The 19,545-nt window shown below is 34.7% G+C and overlaps 2 protein-coding genes across 5 annotated transcripts; both read left to right on the top strand.

Annotated features, from left to right (window-relative positions):
• Positions 1–545: 545 nt before the first annotated feature.
• Positions 546–7,368, top strand: LOC132171613 (zeta-carotene desaturase, chloroplastic/chromoplastic). The gene is made up of 14 exons (XM_059582981.1): positions 546–1,067; positions 1,891–2,015; positions 2,275–2,409; positions 3,543–3,615; positions 3,789–3,862; positions 4,158–4,262; positions 4,725–4,969; positions 5,082–5,169; positions 5,440–5,482; positions 5,559–5,715; positions 5,868–5,996; positions 6,284–6,356; positions 6,756–6,920; positions 7,067–7,368. Exons 1-14 carry the CDS (start codon positions 896–898, stop codon positions 7,232–7,234), a joined length of 1,752 nt encoding a protein of 583 aa, XP_059438964.1. The 5' UTR covers positions 546–895; the 3' UTR covers positions 7,235–7,368.
• A 4,093-nt stretch (positions 7,369–11,461) lies between these two features.
• Positions 11,462–15,507, top strand: LOC132172645 (uncharacterized). Of its 4 annotated transcripts, none has more exons than XM_059584180.1 (5): positions 11,462–11,663; positions 11,980–12,026; positions 14,079–14,241; positions 14,338–14,387; positions 14,874–15,507. In XM_059584180.1, coding segments are annotated over exons 1-5 (372 nt in total). In that variant the 5' UTR covers positions 11,462–11,552; the 3' UTR covers positions 14,875–15,507. The 4 variants fall into 4 exon arrangements, with proteins under 4 accessions (XP_059440163.1, XP_059440162.1, XP_059440164.1 ...); XM_059584179.1 differs by having other exon boundaries at positions 14,079–14,262; XM_059584181.1 differs by lacking the exon at positions 14,338–14,387.
• The last annotated feature ends 4,038 nt before the right edge of the window (positions 15,508–19,545 follow it).

The following is a 19,545-nucleotide window of genomic DNA, read 5'->3' as shown; positions in this document are numbered from 1 at the left end:
TTCTTAATTTTTTTGAGCCATACCCATTAAGTTTTTTTAATTTTTGATCCTTACTTTCAAATGTCAATTTTTTGGCCCTTACTTTCAAATGCTCACATTTTTTTTTTGTCCTTACGGTAGTCTTTATTTCATGAAAAATAATCAAAATAATTTTTTTTTAATAAAAAAAATTTTGACTGCCCCCTTCCATAAAATTTTCTGGCTCCGTCCCTAACAACAACGCTATTCATTTAACACTCCAAGTCCAGCCGTAAACATGGTGTTATTACTATCACCTAACGAACAACGCAAACATAAAATACTGGCTAAACACCAACCGCCTCTACATGCCACCACCTTTGATTATTATTATTATTATTATTTTCTTCTACCCTATTTTTGATTTTTTGTTTTGTTATCATGATCTCAACCGTTCATATGATTGCATGGATGAGATCTCAATCCTTGTACATGTGTACACTTATCTAGAATTGGGATAAAAAAGTTGGAACATCTTTTCTATCTTCTCATTTTTGTCGTCCATTCTTTGTTTATGACTAATTTTCTACCAAATGAAGCCTTAAAGGCTTAAAACGGCCAAATCGAATGAATATCAAAGAAGACAAGGGGGAAAAATGAAATTCCGCTAGTTTGTCATAAGCTTTGGTGGCGCATTATCGTTAGCGGAACCTCCACTTCACGTACTTGAACCCACCCTGTTCAACCGCATTAACTTCCCAGACCACTGCTAAGCGAATCTTATACCTCAGATACTCCCCCCTCTATCTCTCTCTACAATCGTTGAGTCTAAATTTACTTTTTTTATTTTTAATACAAATTAGTTAGTAGCTTGTATTGAGAGAGAGGGAGCTATCAGTTTCTTTAGCTTTAAATTTCTAGTTTTGGGTTTTCAGCCATGGCTTCTTGGGTTCTTTTTCCGGGGACTTCTGTCACCGGGACTCGGAGGGATGCGGCCGGGGTGTTATTCGGGGGGAGGTGGCCGATGGCACAGGTGAAGAGCCAGAGGGTCTGCGTTCGCTCCTCTTTGGACTCTTTGGATACTAAAGTTTCTGACATGAGTGTTAATGGTAATTGCTCTTTTGCTTTTTCAAAATTTTATTATTTTATCTCAAAAATTTTCGTTTTTGTGCTTTTTGGCTTTCTGGGTATTTAGTATTTTGTTTTTTGGTGATACATTTTTGGTTCTGATTGACGGGTTGAGTTGGTTTTGTCTGAACTTGAGGGGGTTGATGGTTAGTTATCTGCGAATTGTGTAAATTTGTGCCGACTTTGAGAATTGGATTTTGCCTTCTTTTTTTTAATTTTTTTAATTATTTATTTATTTATTGGGGAATTCTATTGGATGAAGTTATGGAGTAGTTTTCTAACATTCGGGTGCTTATTTATCTGAAAAGTTGTTCCCCCAGTAGTTTTTGTTCTTCTCATTTGGGTATGTAAAAAAAGTTATATTTGATGGGTCCTGATTATCCCTCTATTGAAGTATATCCTAGGACATGCATGAGTTAGTGCAGTCGTGAAAATTTGTAAACAAATGGATTTTTCTGCCCCCTTTTGTTTTCTTTTCTGGACAAGCTAAACAAATGAGTTGGTTTTCTGCCCCTTATTGTTATCTTTTCTGGACAAGCTAAGCAAATAAGTTGGAAAGGGCTCACTACTATCTTGTAGTTCTGGGCCTGAAAAATGTTGGAACATATAGTTAATTTATTTTGATTAAAGGTACTCAATTTTGCAGATTTATCAATGTAATACCATAATAGAGACTGCTCCATTTCAATATTACCAAAAATAACCAAAAGATCAAAGTCTTCTGATAGTATTTGGTTGGAAATCAGTAGTTCTAGGTGCTATCCTTGGATTTCAGTATACTTAAATGAGTGATTTACATGCCAGCTCCAAAAGGATTGTTTCCACCAGAACCTGAACATTATCGCGGACCTAAGCTGAAAGTTGCTATTATTGGAGCTGGGCTAGCGGGCATGTCAACAGCAGTTGAACTTTTGGATCAAGGCCATGAGGTTTTGCTCATCTTATTCTCTTGTCCTCAAATGCTGGCGATATGTTTTCTATATGTCCAGCAATTTTCCAAAATCTTGATCATACCACAATCACACCATTTTTAATTTCAAAATGAAGATTTAGATATAAAATTGCCATTTTGGATTATTCTGCGGAGTTTTTTCAGTGGAACTACACTTGATAGTATTCTAGCTTCTGTGATTTTAATGCTTTTACAGCATGAGGAAATCAGTTACATGCCTGCTCTTGTTTTTTCAGGTTGATATATACGAGTCAAGGTCTTTTATTGGTGGAAAAGTAGGTTCTTTTGTTGACAAACGTGGTAACCACATTGAAATGGGACTGCATGTTTTCTTCGGTTGCTACAATAATCTTTTCCGTTTGATGAAAAAGGTGAACATAACTTGCTTGGTTGCAGTGATATGAAAATTTAGTCTCTATTTGCACCTGTTACAAACCTGTATTGTGTAGTGAGAAAACACATGTAACTACAGCATACAATGGAAATGTGATTTGTGAAGGAAAAAAAAGAGTAAAAAATCTATCTACACTTATTAATATGCCATCTTATGGCTTTTGTGATAATAACCCGTAGAAGGTACCTTCTATGTATTCCTCCATGTTTAAAACTCAAAAATTGAATTGAGTTACTTCCATGAAGCAGCTTTTGGCCTCATTCATTTATCCTAATATTATGACAATGATAAAGATATCTAACTTGATTACATGGTGAGAATATTATACTTTTTTAGGTTCATAGTATAAATCATAAAATGGCATTCCACATTAACAGATAATTTTCATTTAGAGGAATAATTAGGTTGGGATGTTCCTGAATCAAATATTTTTGCTGCTATATCTATGTCATACATTGTACTAGTCAAACTGCCTCTTTGCCAACCCACCATTCCCTAACATATCATGCTCATGCTACCTTAGTAATTTAAATATTAGTCTTTTGGGTATGAAGTGAAAGAATATGAATGCGTGTTTGACTTTGTTCCAGTGGTTTCTTTTGGACTTGGTTTGATACCTTATCATCCATTTTGGTTGCAATGAGTTTGGCCCAAATGCATCTTTCAACTTCCCTAATTGTTAATTGATCCATTAATGAACTAAAATTGGGCACCTCGTGCATCAATTTTGAAATACAGTGAATGTATAAACTTGTGGCTTTATGGATAATATTTAATCTTAATTCATGGATTGCATCAGTAACAATGTCCAAAAGATGGTGTAGTCATGTTTGATATAACCTAAAGTTGTGCTCTGCAACATTGAATCATGTTGTGTTATCTAAATATAAAGGGGATTTTATTTGTCTACGATGGAAGGTCTAAACTGTTTTGAGATGTGATGGGCTGATTCAGATATGAGCCTGCTCAGCACTTACTCCAGCTTATCTTCTTTTTTGGATCAATATCTTGTGAAATCTCCTGAATTGAAATTAAACCCATGTATTCTTCTTAAAATAAAAGGGTCTGTATCTATATGGTCTCTGATAAATTTTCTCTACTTGAACCTAGGTGGGTGCAGATAAAAATCTACTTGTGAAGGATCATACTCACACATTTGTAAACAAAGGGGGTCAAATTGGTGGTATGCTTTCATGGTTGTTCTAAAATCAATTTTTACTTTATATTTATTATGTTTAATAATTTCATTTTACTTATTTGCAAATTGCTTTTGCCATGGTCAGTCTTGTATATTGTGTGTCATAAATAATTTCTACCCAAAAATACATTGCTAATAACTTTGATTTTCAACTGCAGAACTTGATTTTCGATTTCCAATTGGTGCACCATTACATGGAATGCGTGCATTTTTATCTACAAATCAGCTCAAGGTAGTTCTTTTTATGCCATGTCCACTGCCTTTATGGCAGCATATTTTCATGCCATGATCATCTATTATGTTCACGTACTTGCTTACCAGTTCTTAGTTATATGCCATATTTTTGGCATCAGTCTGTCAAACTTAATTTTGACATTCTGTGGGGCATTGGAAAGAAAAAGAAGGCACAATGCAGATGTTATGATCTTCTTATGGTCCTTTAGGAATGCTGAAAATGTTGCTGAAGCTTTTTGCAGCTTTTGGATTTTTTTACTGATCTATTCCTTTCTAACACTGTAAAAATGCAGACTTATGATAAAGCAAGAAATGCTGTGGCTCTTGCCCTAAGTCCTGTTGTGAAGGCTCTTGTTGATCCAGATGGTGCAATGAGGGACATACGGAATTTGGATAGTGTAAGAGGAATTTTTTTTTTTTTTTTCCTTTATTATTTTTCTTTTGGTTTCTGAGGGGGACACTCTAGGCCCACAAATTAACACACAATCATCGGGACACATCTGGGGAGCAGTAATGTCCTTTACATCTTTCTTTAAGATTTGACTAATACTTTCAAGAGACTTGAACACAAAATTGTCAGGAGGGAATCATGGAGACTTTTTTTTTTTTTCGTTCACCTTCACCTTTCTATAGTATTTTTCTGTTCGGGGTTGGTCTTTCTTATTTTCATATTTGGAGAGGCAAGCTTTTAGTATGTGGCCTTTGGCGACAGTTCAATTGAATCTAAACCTTTTTTTGTTTTGTTTTGTGGCTATATCCTTTTGATTTACAAATTTTGTTTATGTACTTGTATTTTTTTATATGATTCTTTTTTTTTTTTTTTTTTTTCTTCTTTTCTTCTTTTTGTTTATTTTTCACAGATCAGCTTCTCTGATTGGTTCTTGTCCAAAGGCGGCACGCGCATGAGTATTCAGAGAATGTGGGATCCTGTTGCCTATGCCCTTGGGTTTATTGATTGTGATAATATCAGTGCTCGTTGCATGCTTACTATATTCTCATTATTTGCCACTAAGACGGAGGCTTCCCTACTACGCATGCTCAAGGGTTCTCCAGATGTTCACTTGAGTGGTCCAATTAGAAAGTATATCACCGACAAAGGGGGAAGGTATTATTTGTAGAACATGGGAACTTTACATGACCATGATGGATGACAACTCAATATTTGCAGTTTGTTTTCTCCTATGTTGATTTCTTCCTCTCCTCCTATGCTAGAACAGGTTCCACCTTAGGTGGGGGTGTAGAGAAATACTCTATGATAAATCTGCTGATGGAGATACCTATGTTACAGGACTTGCTATTTCTAAGGTGATTTGCTTGTCATCCTGCTCCTTTAAAATTTTTTAGAAGCTTTCTTACCTGCATTTAGAAGTTGCTAAGATTAGCTAATTTGAGCTGAAAATCTTTTGAAGTTAGTTAACCGTTCATCTACTAGATATGTCTATCTCTATACCTGATGATTTTCCTCCATGTCCAGTACAAATCTGGGATTTTTATCTGTGAGGCATGTATTTTGGACTGTTGGATTCTTCTTTAAGGGTTAAATTCCTAGTTTGTTTTGTTTTGTTTTTATCTCAGGCTACTAACAAGAAAATTGTGAAAGCTGATGCTTATGTTGCAGGTTTGTGGCTTGCTCTTCCTCTGTGTATTTGTTTATTTATGTCAGGTGAATATTCTGACTGTTCTTTTGGTGGCAGCATGTGATGTACCTGGGATCAAAAGATTACTTCCAACCCAGTGGAGGGAATTGGAGTTTTTCAATAATATTTATGAACTAGTTGGAGTGCCTGTTGTTACAGTGCAACTAAGATACAGTGGTTGGGTCACAGAGTTGCAGGATTTAGAACGGTCAAGGTAATCATCTCATCTATATCATGTTATTGGCGTGGAGAGGTGAAATGCTATTGCTATGAGGACCAACGTAAAATCTGTTTCTGTTCCATTCCTGGAAGCCTAAGGCTTTGTTGCTTTCATTTCTTCTTGAAACATTTTTTTCTGACTGGTAGGCAATTGAGGCAAGCAGCGGGGTTAGATAACCTTCTTTATACTCCAGATGCAGATTTCTCTTGCTTTGCAGACCTAGCACTTTCATCTCCAGAAGATTACTACATTGAGGGACAAGGTTCATTGCTCCAGTAAGGAAACCTTTCTTATTGTGATCATTGTGCATTTGGTTGTGGCAATATTTACTGCCAACACATGTTCTGGAAGGCTTTTATTCAAAAATAGTTTATTTGGTGATTGGCTGAATATTAACTTGCAGATAGAATTTGAAACTTTGCAAGCCCTGATATTAAGTTGTAAAGACCTTCCACATGCATGCTTTTTTGAGTGAATCTTCTCTTCTCATGTCTTTATTTCTCCATTAATGTTTACTTTGGAATTCACCAACCAAGTCAAAAAAGCGATTCCTCTCCTGCAGATGTGTTCTCACACCAGGTGATCCTTACATGCCTTTGCCAAATGATGAAATCATAGCAAGAGTTGCGAAACAGGTTAGTTCCGTCTAAAACACAATTCTTCTTTCTCAAATATCCTCACCTGCACTCAAAAGAAACCTAAGGGTAAATTGCTTTCACGCATTCTTTCCTACTCCAGTTATCATGTTTTGGAATTTGCTTTTTGATTATTTAAAATTTAGGGTATCCCGAAGATCTGAAAATAGACAACGTAAAGCAGTCATTTAATCGAAAAGAGATTGCAAGAACAGGAGTTTGAATGTTTTGAAAAATTTCTCACAATAACGATTTAACTTCAGAAAACTGTGTAGGAAATCATTTGACAACAAGGATCTTGTGACTACACATTGCCGGTCCAAGGCACTGTCAAGAGCAGAGGGTTTTGCATCTTCTTAAGTTGTTTCCTCATGATTGTCTTTTTTATTTATTTATCAGGTTTTGGATTTATTCCCATCATCTCAAGGTTTAGAAGTCACTTGGTCATCTGTTGTCAAGATTGGGCAGTCTCTATATCGTGAGGGGCCTGGTAAAGATCCATTTAGACCGGATCAGAAGACGCCAATAAAGAATTTCTTCCTTTCTGGTTCATATACAAAACAGGTAACTTCACTGCCCTGAATCTGTTACATAATGCTTGGTTGTTTCATGCATGTTGCTGCTTAACATTTGTGCCGGCAACTCCTTCAGAATAAAATTATAAAAGAAACTAGCATATGAAGTCTAAATGGTTCTTCTACCTTGTGCAGGATTACATAGACAGCATGGAGGGGGCAACTTTGTCTGGCAGGCAAGCTTCTGCCTACATATGTGATGCTGGGGAAGAGTTGGTTTCATTGCGGAAGAAGCTTGCTACCATTGAATCTCAAGGACATACGAAAGCTTCCAATGTTACTGATGAGCTGAGTCTAGTCTAATACACGGTCATTTATTTTTCAGAGTACCAAGAAACCACCTCAAAATTGTGGAGAGTAGGTGGTGGCACATGTATGTAATATCAGGAAATTATGTAAAGCATGAAACATTAATTTCAATAGAATCATGCAATCAATTTCATCTTGTCTGTATGATTTATTGCATTTTAGTTCTTCTCAAGAAGAAATCAAGGGCTATGTTGGCATCCAAGGAAGTAGTTTGCTGGAATCCTTATCATATATACTCTTCATACTTGGAATAATCATTCTCATCCTTATCATATATACTCTTCACACTTCGAATAATCATTCTCATCCTTATCATATATACTCTTCACACTTGGAATAATCATTCTCATGAGAATGACTTTTCCAAGGCTATTCCATTCCCAATAACAGCTATTCATTTTTTCAATGGAATAGTTATTTCGCGTACCAAACATACCTTAAATGTTATACCGTCAATTAATCAAAATATTCCCATAATAATACAAAAAATAACATTAGTTAGGTAAATAGAGGAGTTCCAGAGTGCTATTTATTCATTTCATTTCTCATGCATGTATTTGTATAAATATATGCTTTCATGATATTAGAAGTATTGGTAAAATGACAAGAATTTTCTTCAAACTAATTTGATAAATGACAGAAATTTTCTCCAAATTGGGTAGCCAGCCACCACCATTTTTTTTTTTTTTTGATCTTTTTAATTTTTTTTTTTAAAATAGTTTCTTAACAAAATTAATTATATGGCACGTGGCAATTAGTGTTGATGTGATGTTTCGTTAAGTTTTGGACGGAATTTTAACGAAGGTAACATCTCCCTTTTTTTATGAAAACCACATGTATCTCCTGTGATAAAAATGAAACCTTAAGAAAGAAAAAATAAAGAGTTTAAACCCTACGGAGTAAAAGAGTAAAAGCTTAAACCCTACGGAGTTTGCGGTAGTTTTTACTACTGCATAAAAGCTGAATCCATAAAGTATTAGCAGTAAATGCCCTATATGACATTTTCTTCCTTATGTTTAGAGAAAAATTTTAAAAAATTACAAAAATTTACTCACATCAGATTTCCTGTATTTAACTAACCCTCAATGGTTGCTATTGTGTTGTGATTTTGTGAAAAAATTGAGAATATAGAAAGATCTTATATTTTGTAAAAAAATAATATTTTAATGATATAAAAAATTGTAGGAAAAACTATTGTAAAAGATGGCGTATGAGCTGGAAAATAGCTAGGGTTGGACCGTTGCAAACGTAAAAATACAACCCAGTAAAAAAAAAACTGTGAAAATAATTGCTCTCCCAAGACGTTGAAATGTAACCTCAACATTGGAATGGCTAGGATTTGGATTATTCGGTAAAAAAAAACACAAAAAAGCTCTTCCAAGGCGATGACGTTTGTTCATTCCGACAAGTGGTCCATTCGAAGTCATTTCAATAACCTTAATGGTGTCCCCAAGAGATAGCTTAATCGACTAAAGATCACACTTTATGAAGCGAATGTCACTAGTTCGAATCCCTCCTCTCTCTTCTTGTGTGGATATGTCAAAAAAAAAAAAAAAAAAAAAAAAACCTTAATGGTTTATTTGTAATTTTTCATTTGACTGTGGGTTAAGTTATTGTCATCTTGTATAAAGCACATCCACACGATGGACCACACCGTTGAGGTCTGGTTGGCAAAATTTTGCCAAACCCGTCAAACCGCCTCGCCCAGCCCAGCCCAGCCCAGTTATCTTTACTTAAAAATATATAAAAAGTGGGAATGACTTTCAAACAGTAACTTTTATTTTACACTTTAAATTTGCTATTTTATCTTTACTCTTTGTTCATTATGATTTAGTTAGATAAAATTATTTTTGTGTTTTGACATTTCTTTAGATTGCGAAACTACTAATTTTTCATTCCTGAATCTAATGAATTTAAAAAGCTGTCCAGATATTTTTGTCTTTTATATTTAAATGACCATTTTGCCCTCCTGTTAAACAGTGACATTTTCTTTGATAGTGTCAAATTATGATTTTGCCCTTTCATATTTTACTGAACCATTCAATTGTTAGGAATAAATTAATTTATTTTGTTTTCTTTCGTCTTTTGGCACCGCCTTCTAGATAGTATTTCAGTTTGCATTGTTTTGGTGTTAAAATGATGATTTGGCCCTTACTTAGTTTGCCCATAGAACTGATGTTGTGAGGAATAAAGGAATTGAAGTCATTTGTTTTTGTCTTTTAGCAAGGTTCCAGAGTTTTTGTTTGACTTTTTTGCTTATTTCTCTCTCTGTCTCCCTCCCTCTCCATTTTTCCGCTTTAAACACACTTCTTTTTTTCTACTCTCTTCCCATTTTTAAGAGGATGAGTAATGCACCCATTATTGAGAGGGGAACTTGAATCTCGTCAATGGTAAGATTACTTCCTTTCATCAATGTATTTACATTGTCTTCATATTAATTTGATATTACTTCTGTAGTACCAGTATACATGACTCCAATTATTGTTGATAACAAAATTCATATGTTATATGTTTTTTAGAAGAGGTTGGTTGAGATATTTTTGAATTTTTCAATACCCTTTGATTTGAAGTAACAACTTATGTGTGATATCTAAATTAAACCTCTTTCGTTTTCTTTAGGTACATCATATTTACTCAATTTTATTGTCTTACTTTTCAGAAAGTTTTATGTATATTTGTTCAATAATTTAGACATTAAATCTATTTATAGGATAATATATGTATATTATTAAAATTATAATAGTAACAATTATAATGATATATATTTAGGGAATGAAGCACGTGCATTGCACGTGCCATCCCAACTAGTAAAAGAAAAAAAACCTAGATCCATTTCAGCGCCTGTTCCCCCTCCTCTCCTCTCACTCTCTGCTTTGTCTCGCCTCTCTCTCTGTATCTCTCGCTCTTGCTCTCCTTGACCCAGCTCCAAAACTTGCAAAGTCCAGACCTTACCTCCCCTGCCGCTTCTTTACTTTCCTTGCGCCGGTACGGTACCTCCCTACGCCGCTCCCGCTCTCGCTCAGCTATGCTTACCGTCTACCAGAGCTTCGATCAGCAGGTTTATTTATTTCGCTCACCGATCACCATCTCTTTCATTCTATCACTTTCGCTCTCTCTCTCTCTCTCTTAGGTCCCGTTTGGTTTGCGGAATAGACCCTTGGATTGGATTAGTTAACACTAGGTATAGCTAATCCTTTGTTTGGTAACACTCTATTCCTGAGAATAGTTTATTCCCATGGGACTACTAATCTCATACACACAAGATTAGCTAAACCACTAAAAAATGAGAGGCTTAGCTAATCATTTCCTATGGGATTAAATTAATTATGTAAATTGCCACAAAGAACCCTACTTGTGGGATTAAATTTCGTTCTCTCTCTCTCTCTCTCTCTCTTTATATATATATATCTCCGTTTCTCTTTTCTCTCTCCCTTTCTATTTTCTCTCTGATTTTTTTGGTACAATTTTTTTGTAAGTGCAGACGAATTTTTTTTTTTTTTTTTTTTTTTTTTTTTTTTTTTTAATTCTGTTTTTTTTTATTTCTTTTGATTTTCTGTACATTCTCCAACTATATTTTTTTGATTTCAAGATTGAGTTTGATTCTGTTTTCTGCAACTAGATTTTTTTTTTATATAAATAATTTTGTAGCATAATTGCAAAAAAAAAAAAAAAGGCCACATACTTGACATAATTAAAAACAAAAAAGAAAAAAAAAAGTTATATTAAAGTTGTTTATGTTTTTTTTTAAAAAAAAGAGAGAATGAAAGTCCTTAATAATATAAATTGTATTTGTATTATAAGGGTATTTTAGAAAATTTGATCACAATATGATTCAATTCAACAACATATTGCATTGTATCAAACGAATGAATAAGATTAGTTAGTCTATTCCAGCGTTACAACCAAACAAAATAATGGGAATAGCTAATCTATTCCACACTTTTCTATTCCCAATAGTAGCTAATCCTTTTCCAATGGACTAGACATTCCATGAACCAAACGAGGCCTTAATCTTCGTTTCTGCCTTATGGAGCTTCTCTTAGTTTTCTGCCTTCTGGTTCTGGAACTTCCCAGTTCACACAGAATCAACCCCTATTTGTTTATGGAATTTTCCACAAAATCAACCCGAACCCGCCCCGTTCTCACTCGTCCCGCAACCCTGATACCTGGCAGATAAAGTCAACTGTAGCTAGGTGACGGTTTCAATTTTTAAAACCCGCATGTGACGGGTTGGGTGACCAAAATGGACAATACCCGACCCGACCCCACCTCTAGTTGGGGAAATGGCAAATCCAAGTAAAATGCCTGATTAATGTTAACAGCTAAAGTTCCATGGTTTGCAGGTTGGATGCAGAAGGATCTACTCCTTCGAAATCCTCTGTCTCGAAGGAAAACAGATTGCAAGCACCAGTTGTATTACAAGGTTTATTTTTTATTTTTTATTTTTTATTTATTTTTTTTCATATTCTTATGAACATCTTAATATTGTTTTTGGTTGATTTGAGAGTAAGATATCTTGTTATTGTGAGGATTATTTGTCATTTATTTATTTATTTTAAACTTAGAACCGTATGAATCGTTTTGTGATCTAAATGTGTTGTTTAAATTGACTTTATAGTTTCTAATAATTTGCTTTATTGTCAATTTAGTTCTAATGCAATTTGAGGCTTACGCCGTCATTTGTATTGATATTTAATTTGTTATTTGTTATTTTGTTTGTTTTTGTTATCTTGTGACAGGATTCGATCTTTAGAGGCCAATCAACTAACGGGAAAACGGTTACTTCGTAAGTTATTTCCACCCTCAGTCCACATTCATGAAATATATATCACGCATATAGATTCCCTAGAACTATAATACTCTTTTAGATTTCATAAAAATCTCGTTTTTACTGCTTATTTCTATTGTATTGTTGGGTTGCTCAACATTGCTGTAAATAAAGAGCGAAAAGTTTACAACATTTGATTATCTGAACCCATGTATCAATAATTTTAATAGAATCAACCTTTTAGAGTTTGAGTTAAGCGTATGCACAATGACTTAACCATTCACCTAAAATGGCTAACCAAATCTATAAAATCTTTCGCCATTCAATTATGTAAAAAAAAAAAAAAACATGCTTTTCACATTGTTTTCTCCATTTGTGATCAATCTCATGCTACATGGGGGATGCACTATTCATGAATCCATTTCATATTTTGGTTGGGTTTTTTTTGTGCTCTTTCTAGTTTTGGTGCCTATGTAGACTACTTGTGTAGGTGCCTTACACTTTTTATTATATAATTTCCCCTTATCAAAAATAAAGGGAAGGGTACGTAGGTATATTTGCAAGGGTACTCTCGATGAGAGTGACTTTGCCACCCTTGGACAAATACATCCGTTTTCAACAGGCCAAGCATTGTTCAATCCTCTCGATGACTCCATCCCAAATGTGTAATGCCTAATGGGAAGCCCCCAATGGGAGCCCTAGGTACAGAACCAGTAGAGTGGAAACCCTACATCCCAATATTCTAGCCAATCTACCCACTTGTTGCACATTACCTACGGGAATTAGCACTGATTTAACCAAGTTGACCTTCAAGCCTAAAGCTGCTCCAAATAACAAGAAGATAGTCCTTAGATAACCCAACTGAGTGGGACAAGCCTTGCACAAAATCAACGTATCATCGGCGAATAAAAGATGGGATACAGTAACATTACCTACTTTAAATCCTTCTATCAGCCCATCATTTACCATTGCAGAAATCATGCGGCTCAAAACCTCCACAAAAACAAATAGCAAAGGGGAGAGAGGATCCCCTTGTTACAGATCTCGGGAGCTACTGAAGAAACCCTTAGGAGAGTCATTTATCATGGTTGAAAACTTATCATGGTTGAAAACCGCACTGAAAAAATACAGTAGGATATCCAAGAGCACCAATTTTCCCCTAAACCACACGTCTTGAGCATATGCAGCAAAAAGTCCCAATTAACATGATCATATGCTTTTTCCAAGTCCATTTTACACATGACGCTCGGCTCCTCCGATCTTAACCTGCTATCAAGGCTTTCATTCGCAATAATAATGGGATTTGGGATTTGTCTTCATTTGGTAAAAGCACTTTGCGTCTTGGAAATGGTCTTCTCCAAAACTCCTTTTAGGCTGTTTGCTAGCACCTTAGTAGTAATTGAGAATTGCCAATGTTTCTATTTAATCTATGTTGGATTCACATGCTATGAAGAGAAATTTAGCATGTTGGGCATGCTTAAAGCTCACTAGGTTCTAAAGGGCAAAGCGATTACTTATTCTTCATTATTTAAATGTATTTTGGTTTTGGTTGTAAGGTTTTGAAGTTTACCAACTAATGTGGATATGTTATAAGTTGTAAAGGTATTAGTGATTGTGTAGTAATCTACATTTCTGTATGTTTTGTATATATATATATATATATATACTTCTTAGCAAAATGTATTGTTGGACATATACTTCAATATATTACACTTTTCTTTTCCTTACTATTTTTTTTTTTTACTATATTTTTCTAGATGTTTCCTCTAAAACACCTACAGGTTATATGCTAGTTAATATGTAATGTTGGAGTATTTTAAGAAATTTTTTTTGGAAATCTATGTCTTCCTTAACTTTAGAATGGAATCCTATCGAGGATAATGCCTGCCTTCTTGATCCCCACATAAGCAACAAAGAGTAACATATTAATGCCTATTTTAAGTGGCTAGTTAAAATAAAAAAAATTGAGTTTTCTAGGTAAGATGTAGCTTAAGTTTGGTAGTTTAATATGAATGCTCTCTCTTTACTTAAACGCTAAAAACCGTGGTTTTCTCTTTCTCTTAACTACAGAGCTCTCCTCCTTTCAACAATGAAGTCGAAGTTATGCAAGGCTTCGGAGCTTACTAATCTTGAAATGGAGTATATGTGGCTTGTAGAAAAGAATGACCACTGTGTTCCCATACTAAAGACGATAGACATTGGAGAAGAATCATTTGCAGTAATGAAGAATTTTGTATGTAGTCTTTCAGATCTGGTAAAATTAAAAACTTCCCTCATGTTTAAAGGTGCTCGAGTGGAATTGTTAAAGTTTTTGGCACATGACTTGCAGTTGTGGGAAGAAAACAATCTCCCAACAGCCCACTTACTTAGCATAATGTGGTAAGAAATCTTTGAGTTGTGTTACACATTTTGGGATTGGTTTTCTTGGTTAGTAGAAAAGTGAGATTATTAAGCTATAAAAATTGAATTTATGACGGGGATATAATGGAGGAGATACATCGTCGGCACTCAATGGGATGTATTCATAAAAAATAGGGCAAATGTGAGAGGCACTGGACTGAATAACTCACCTCTATGTGCCAAGCTAATTGAGTATTGCAATTGTAAGAGCGATTGTAGTTAATTCTAGGCTTATTTGGCTAGTATCAAATTTTATTCTTTGTATGCATTCTTCTTGTATGTTACCTTGCATTCCTATAAATGATCTATGTTTCTAAATGTTCTAGTTGGTTTTGCCGACCTTTCATATGTCACATGAAGCTTTCTTTTTAAGTATTTGTAGCTTGAATACGTTTTAAAACTATATTTTCTTGAGGCTTTAGGTGATATTTGGCAATAATTTTATATTTTTTGTGGCTATTGCAGAAGAATCTAAAAACTCGAGATGAAATAGAATCATATTTTAGATAATTTTTCCCCAAAATGGTTGTGAAGTTATATCATGGCGTGGTCGACAACTATGGCATTGAAGGGGATTTTGCTGAGTTCTTCATGTAGTGGAGCAGGCCTTGTTGCAGAAGCATCTAAAAACTCGAGATGAAATAGAAGATCATATTTTAGATCCATTTTTTCCCAAATGGTTTTGAAGTTATATCATGGCGTGGTCGACAACTATGGCATTGACGGGAATTTTGCTGAGTTCTTCATGTAGTGGAGCGGGCCTTATTGCAGAAGCATCTAAAAACTTGAGATGAAATAGAAGTTCATATTTTAGATCCATTTTTCCCAAAATGGTTGTGAAGTTATATCATGGCGTGGTCGACAACTATGGCGTTGAAGGGAATTTTGTTGAGTTCTTCATTTATTGGAGCGGGTTTTATTCCATTCAATAAATGCTACACTCCCATTCTTGTATTTGCTGACGTGGAATTTAAATTAATTAATGGATTTTGATCTAATGATGGTTTTGAAAAGCACGTCAAAGAGTGTGGGAGTGGGGAATGTGTAGTATGTTTCTATTCCTAAAGATGTGTCAATAGACTCCAAATTTTCTGCTTTTGTGGTCTTTTTGAAGAGAAAGAAATGGTATAAATTTTGCGTTGCCTAATGTGAATGTTCCATACTCTTGATCAAATTCAACATTTCAAGCTTTAAAACAAAATTTTCTTTGATTTAGTCATGTGAATGTTGGTAAGTTTGAGCTTAGGTTAAATAAATATATATTTTTAAGTTATGCGGACAGGGTGAAAGGATATAGATTGTGGTGTTTAAAACCACAATTAAGGTTTAACATATAAAATATTTAACTGAAATTATGGTAAATTGTGGAAACAAGATTTGATCAAAAAGCATAAAATAATAAAAATATAATAAATTTAAGGGAAAATATATTATAAGTCCCTAAGTTAACGCGTCAAAATTAAACTCCCTAGGTTTTTTTTTTTGACAATTTACTTCTTGGGTTAATTGAAATGATAATAAAATTCTTATTATCAAAATTTTTTAACAGCTGTTAGGGCCATTTAAAATGCACCGTTTTACCTCATTAAAATATTAATTATTTATTAATTTAATTTAAAAAATTAAATCTAAAAATTAAAAAAAATTGAAGGGTGGTAAGGAGGAAGCCACCCCTAGGGCCCTTAGTGGTGGTTTGGCCACCCTTAAGGGCCAACCCAGTATTTTTTTTTTTCGTTTGGCACTTGGGGTGGTTCGAGGGTGGTCGGACCACCCCCAACACCCCAGACCGGTCGATCAAAGGAGCAAGAAGCCACCCTAGGGGTGGCTGGCCACCCCCTAGGGCAAACATAGGGTGGTCAACCACCCCTTTTTTTTCATTTTTTTTTAAATCATAAATAATATTTTATTATTATTTTAGTAGTGAGACATGTGTCCTATTTGGGCCTAAGATTTTTAAAAAGAAATCCTAGCCCTTAACATTCTCCGGTCCAGGATCCTTTTCCTTAAGGTTGTACTAGTTATTTAATTTTGCTTGGCTATTGATGTGGGTTTCCTCACTTTCTTGTTATTGGAACGAAAACACATCCTTTGAGTGTAACTAGTGGCTAGAAGAGTCTCTATTCATGTGCAGCATCTTGTCTAAGCGAAATTACAAATATGTAATGACTTAAAAAAAAAAACGCACTTTTATATACCTTTGTTTTACCGTCCCATAGTTGTTAATTTCCTTTACACTTTGCTGTCAATATTCCAAACTATATGTAATTCCATGGTACTGCCTGTGTGTCAAGACCCCAACAATAGATGTGCTTCCATGTTACTTTCCTTTTAAGTAATGGTTTTCTTGTACTTTTTCTGTTCTCTTGTTGACTTCTTGTGTAATAAGATTGTGCCCTCTCTCCTTTTGATATGCCTTACATTATCTGTCAAAAAAGAAAAAAACACAATGATAAAAAAGCATAACTAATCTAATAATCCTTTAAAAAAGACAGTTAAGCTATGTTACTTGAACGATTAGTAGGTTGACCGCAAATTAGTGCCTTGTTAATCAAATAGTATTACCCTTGCAGATTCTAGTGCTAAGTGTCGATTGTCTCGCGGGATTTCTTTAGTCGTTTTGGGGGCCGAATTTGAAATTTCTTTATACTTCTACGACCTCATTGACACACTATTGAAATTTTGCCAGTCACTCATATGGACAACATGTGTTTCCCTTCTTTATCTACTTAGATCTTTCAAGACTCTTCTACCTTAACATTGTCAAAAACTCATATCTAAACATATATTCAGCTAAGTCAAAGAGAAATTATTAGTAACTCAATTGACAGTTTAAATCCAGCAACAAATATACCCAAATAAGCAAATTGGTCTGCCAAAACATCAATAGTAACTAAGTAGTCAATCTGTTAAACCCAAAACATTATACAAGTAACATTTTTCTGCCTAAAATACCACATAAACAACACTGTTCAAGTTAGTGAATGATGGTGTGTGTGGGAGCCGGGTTCTTAAAATCCTTCTTCAACACCCTTTACCAATGGACAATTGGCCTGAATTGCTTTCATTTTTCTAGCTTTTGTTATTTTCTTAGATCCTTTTTCTTCTTTTGGTTTGATATTTCTCTTGTTTGTTTCATGTATACTTGGGTTGCACCTAGTGTTGCAAACATAATGGTAGTGTGAGATTTTTGTGACTAATTAACAGATAGTTTTCCCTAATTGCTTTTGAAATTATTGTCCAAAATGTTTTGAAATAGAACTTTGTGGCATTGTGTTCATAATATCTTGTTGTTGCAGAGGTCAAAATGATGACCAGAGTTGGCCCTGCCGCAGCCGTTCTCACCATAGCAGGCCCCGCCACAGCTAACCCCTTCAGAGCTAGCCCCTCCTCTGCACTGGTCAAAATGATGGTTTTCTTGTTTTTTTTTTTCTTCAACTACTTGGGCGTTACCCCAACAATAGATGTGCTTCCATGTTAATTTTCTTTTAAGTAATGGCTTTCTTGTACTTTTTTCTTCTTCTACTTATGTGTTCTCTTATATACTTCCTTTGTACTAGGGTTGTGCCCTTCTGCGCTTTTGATATACATTATATTACTAGTAAAAAAAAAAACACAATTGATAAGCTGAACTAATCCTAGGAATCCTTTAAAAAAGACAGGCTATGTTACTTGGACGGTTAGTAGTTGGATTGCATATTAGTACCTTGTTAATGAAACAATATTATCCTTGTAGATTTTCATGGGTGGATTGAAGGGAGATTCACAGGTAATTGCAGGAAGTCACACGGAGATTATAAGGGGTGGGTGCGGGTCGGGGCGGGGTGGATATCGCCCTTTTCCCCTATCCGATCCGCACTTTGCATGTTACTTCTCAACATCAAGTTGCTGATTTGTTCACCAAATCTCTTGGTTTAGGTCCATTTATGAATCTAGTCTCCAAGATGAATGTTTTCAATATATTCCCTTCATCGTGAGGGGGAGTGTAAGCGAGCGAATTAAGAGAGAGCGCAGGTGTACGCTCGAGCACAGTGATCGAGCGCAGTAATAGGAAGAATGCAAGTTGAGTGCAATCGAGCACAGCTCGAGCTCAGTAACAAGAAGAATGCAAGTCAAGTGCGATCGAATGCATGATCAAGTCCACTTACAGAGAATATATGCACGTGTACAAAGCTGGAATCAAATTTAAGTTGAAGATTAGTTAGCATGGAAGTTAGAAAGTAGTTTTTCTTTTCTGTTAAATCAGTTGTACATAACAGGTATTTGTTATTCTTATGGCAGCTTGTATATGGTATATATATTGAAAATGAACAAAGAACAATTCATTCAATGCAATATAAAGAGATATTTCCTCTCATTTCTCTCTTTCATTTATCTGTTTCACATTGGTATTGCATTGTTAATAATTTCTTTACCAAAATCCCTCTTCCGTCAGTTAAGGCCATTAAGTCTAACGGTCAACCGTACTGTTCACGGGGTAGGTACTGTTCACGACACTATTCACAAGGTTAACCGTCCGACTTAATGACCTTGACTGATGGAATGGGTGTTTTGGTAACAAAATGGTAGTTTGATGGGGTCATAATGTAACGTTGGTAGTTGATGAAGGAAATGATCATCGTATGGTAGTTCATGGGGGAAAGGATAATTTTCCCTAATGTTTATTATTATTATTTTGTTAAGGACACGTGGCATAATTTGGGAGTGACACATGACATACCGTTAATTTTCTCTCACGGAATCTAACGGAGGTATCAAGTTGGTCTTTTCCCATAGGTCAGGTACCATTTGTGACCATTTTGAAAACCTAGGTTGGAAAAAATAAAAAAAATGCAATCACAGGTACTAAAAAAGTTATTAACCCTTAAAAATAAAAGTGATGAAAAAACAAGAAAAATCGAAGTGAAAAAAAAAATAAAAAAAAGACAACAACATCAGATAACTCTATGTTAATGTGATAAATGAATGATTGAAAATAAAAAAATACAACATTAGAAAACTCACTGTTAATGGAATAATTGAATAAATGAATAGTTTTTAAAAAATCAAAATGTTAGATAACTCTCTGCTAATGGAATAGCTAAATAGAGATTAAAATTAATCAAATTCTTATCCAAAATACGAAGACTCAGTTGTTAAA

Source organism: Corylus avellana, chromosome ca2 (genome assembly GCF_901000735.1).
Source record: "Corylus avellana chromosome ca2, CavTom2PMs-1.0".
In the NCBI taxonomy this organism is placed as follows: domain Eukaryota; kingdom Viridiplantae; phylum Streptophyta; class Magnoliopsida; order Fagales; family Betulaceae; genus Corylus; species Corylus avellana.
The sequence above is the reverse complement of the archived record's forward strand: the minus strand, read 5'-3'. Positions and strand labels throughout refer to the sequence as shown.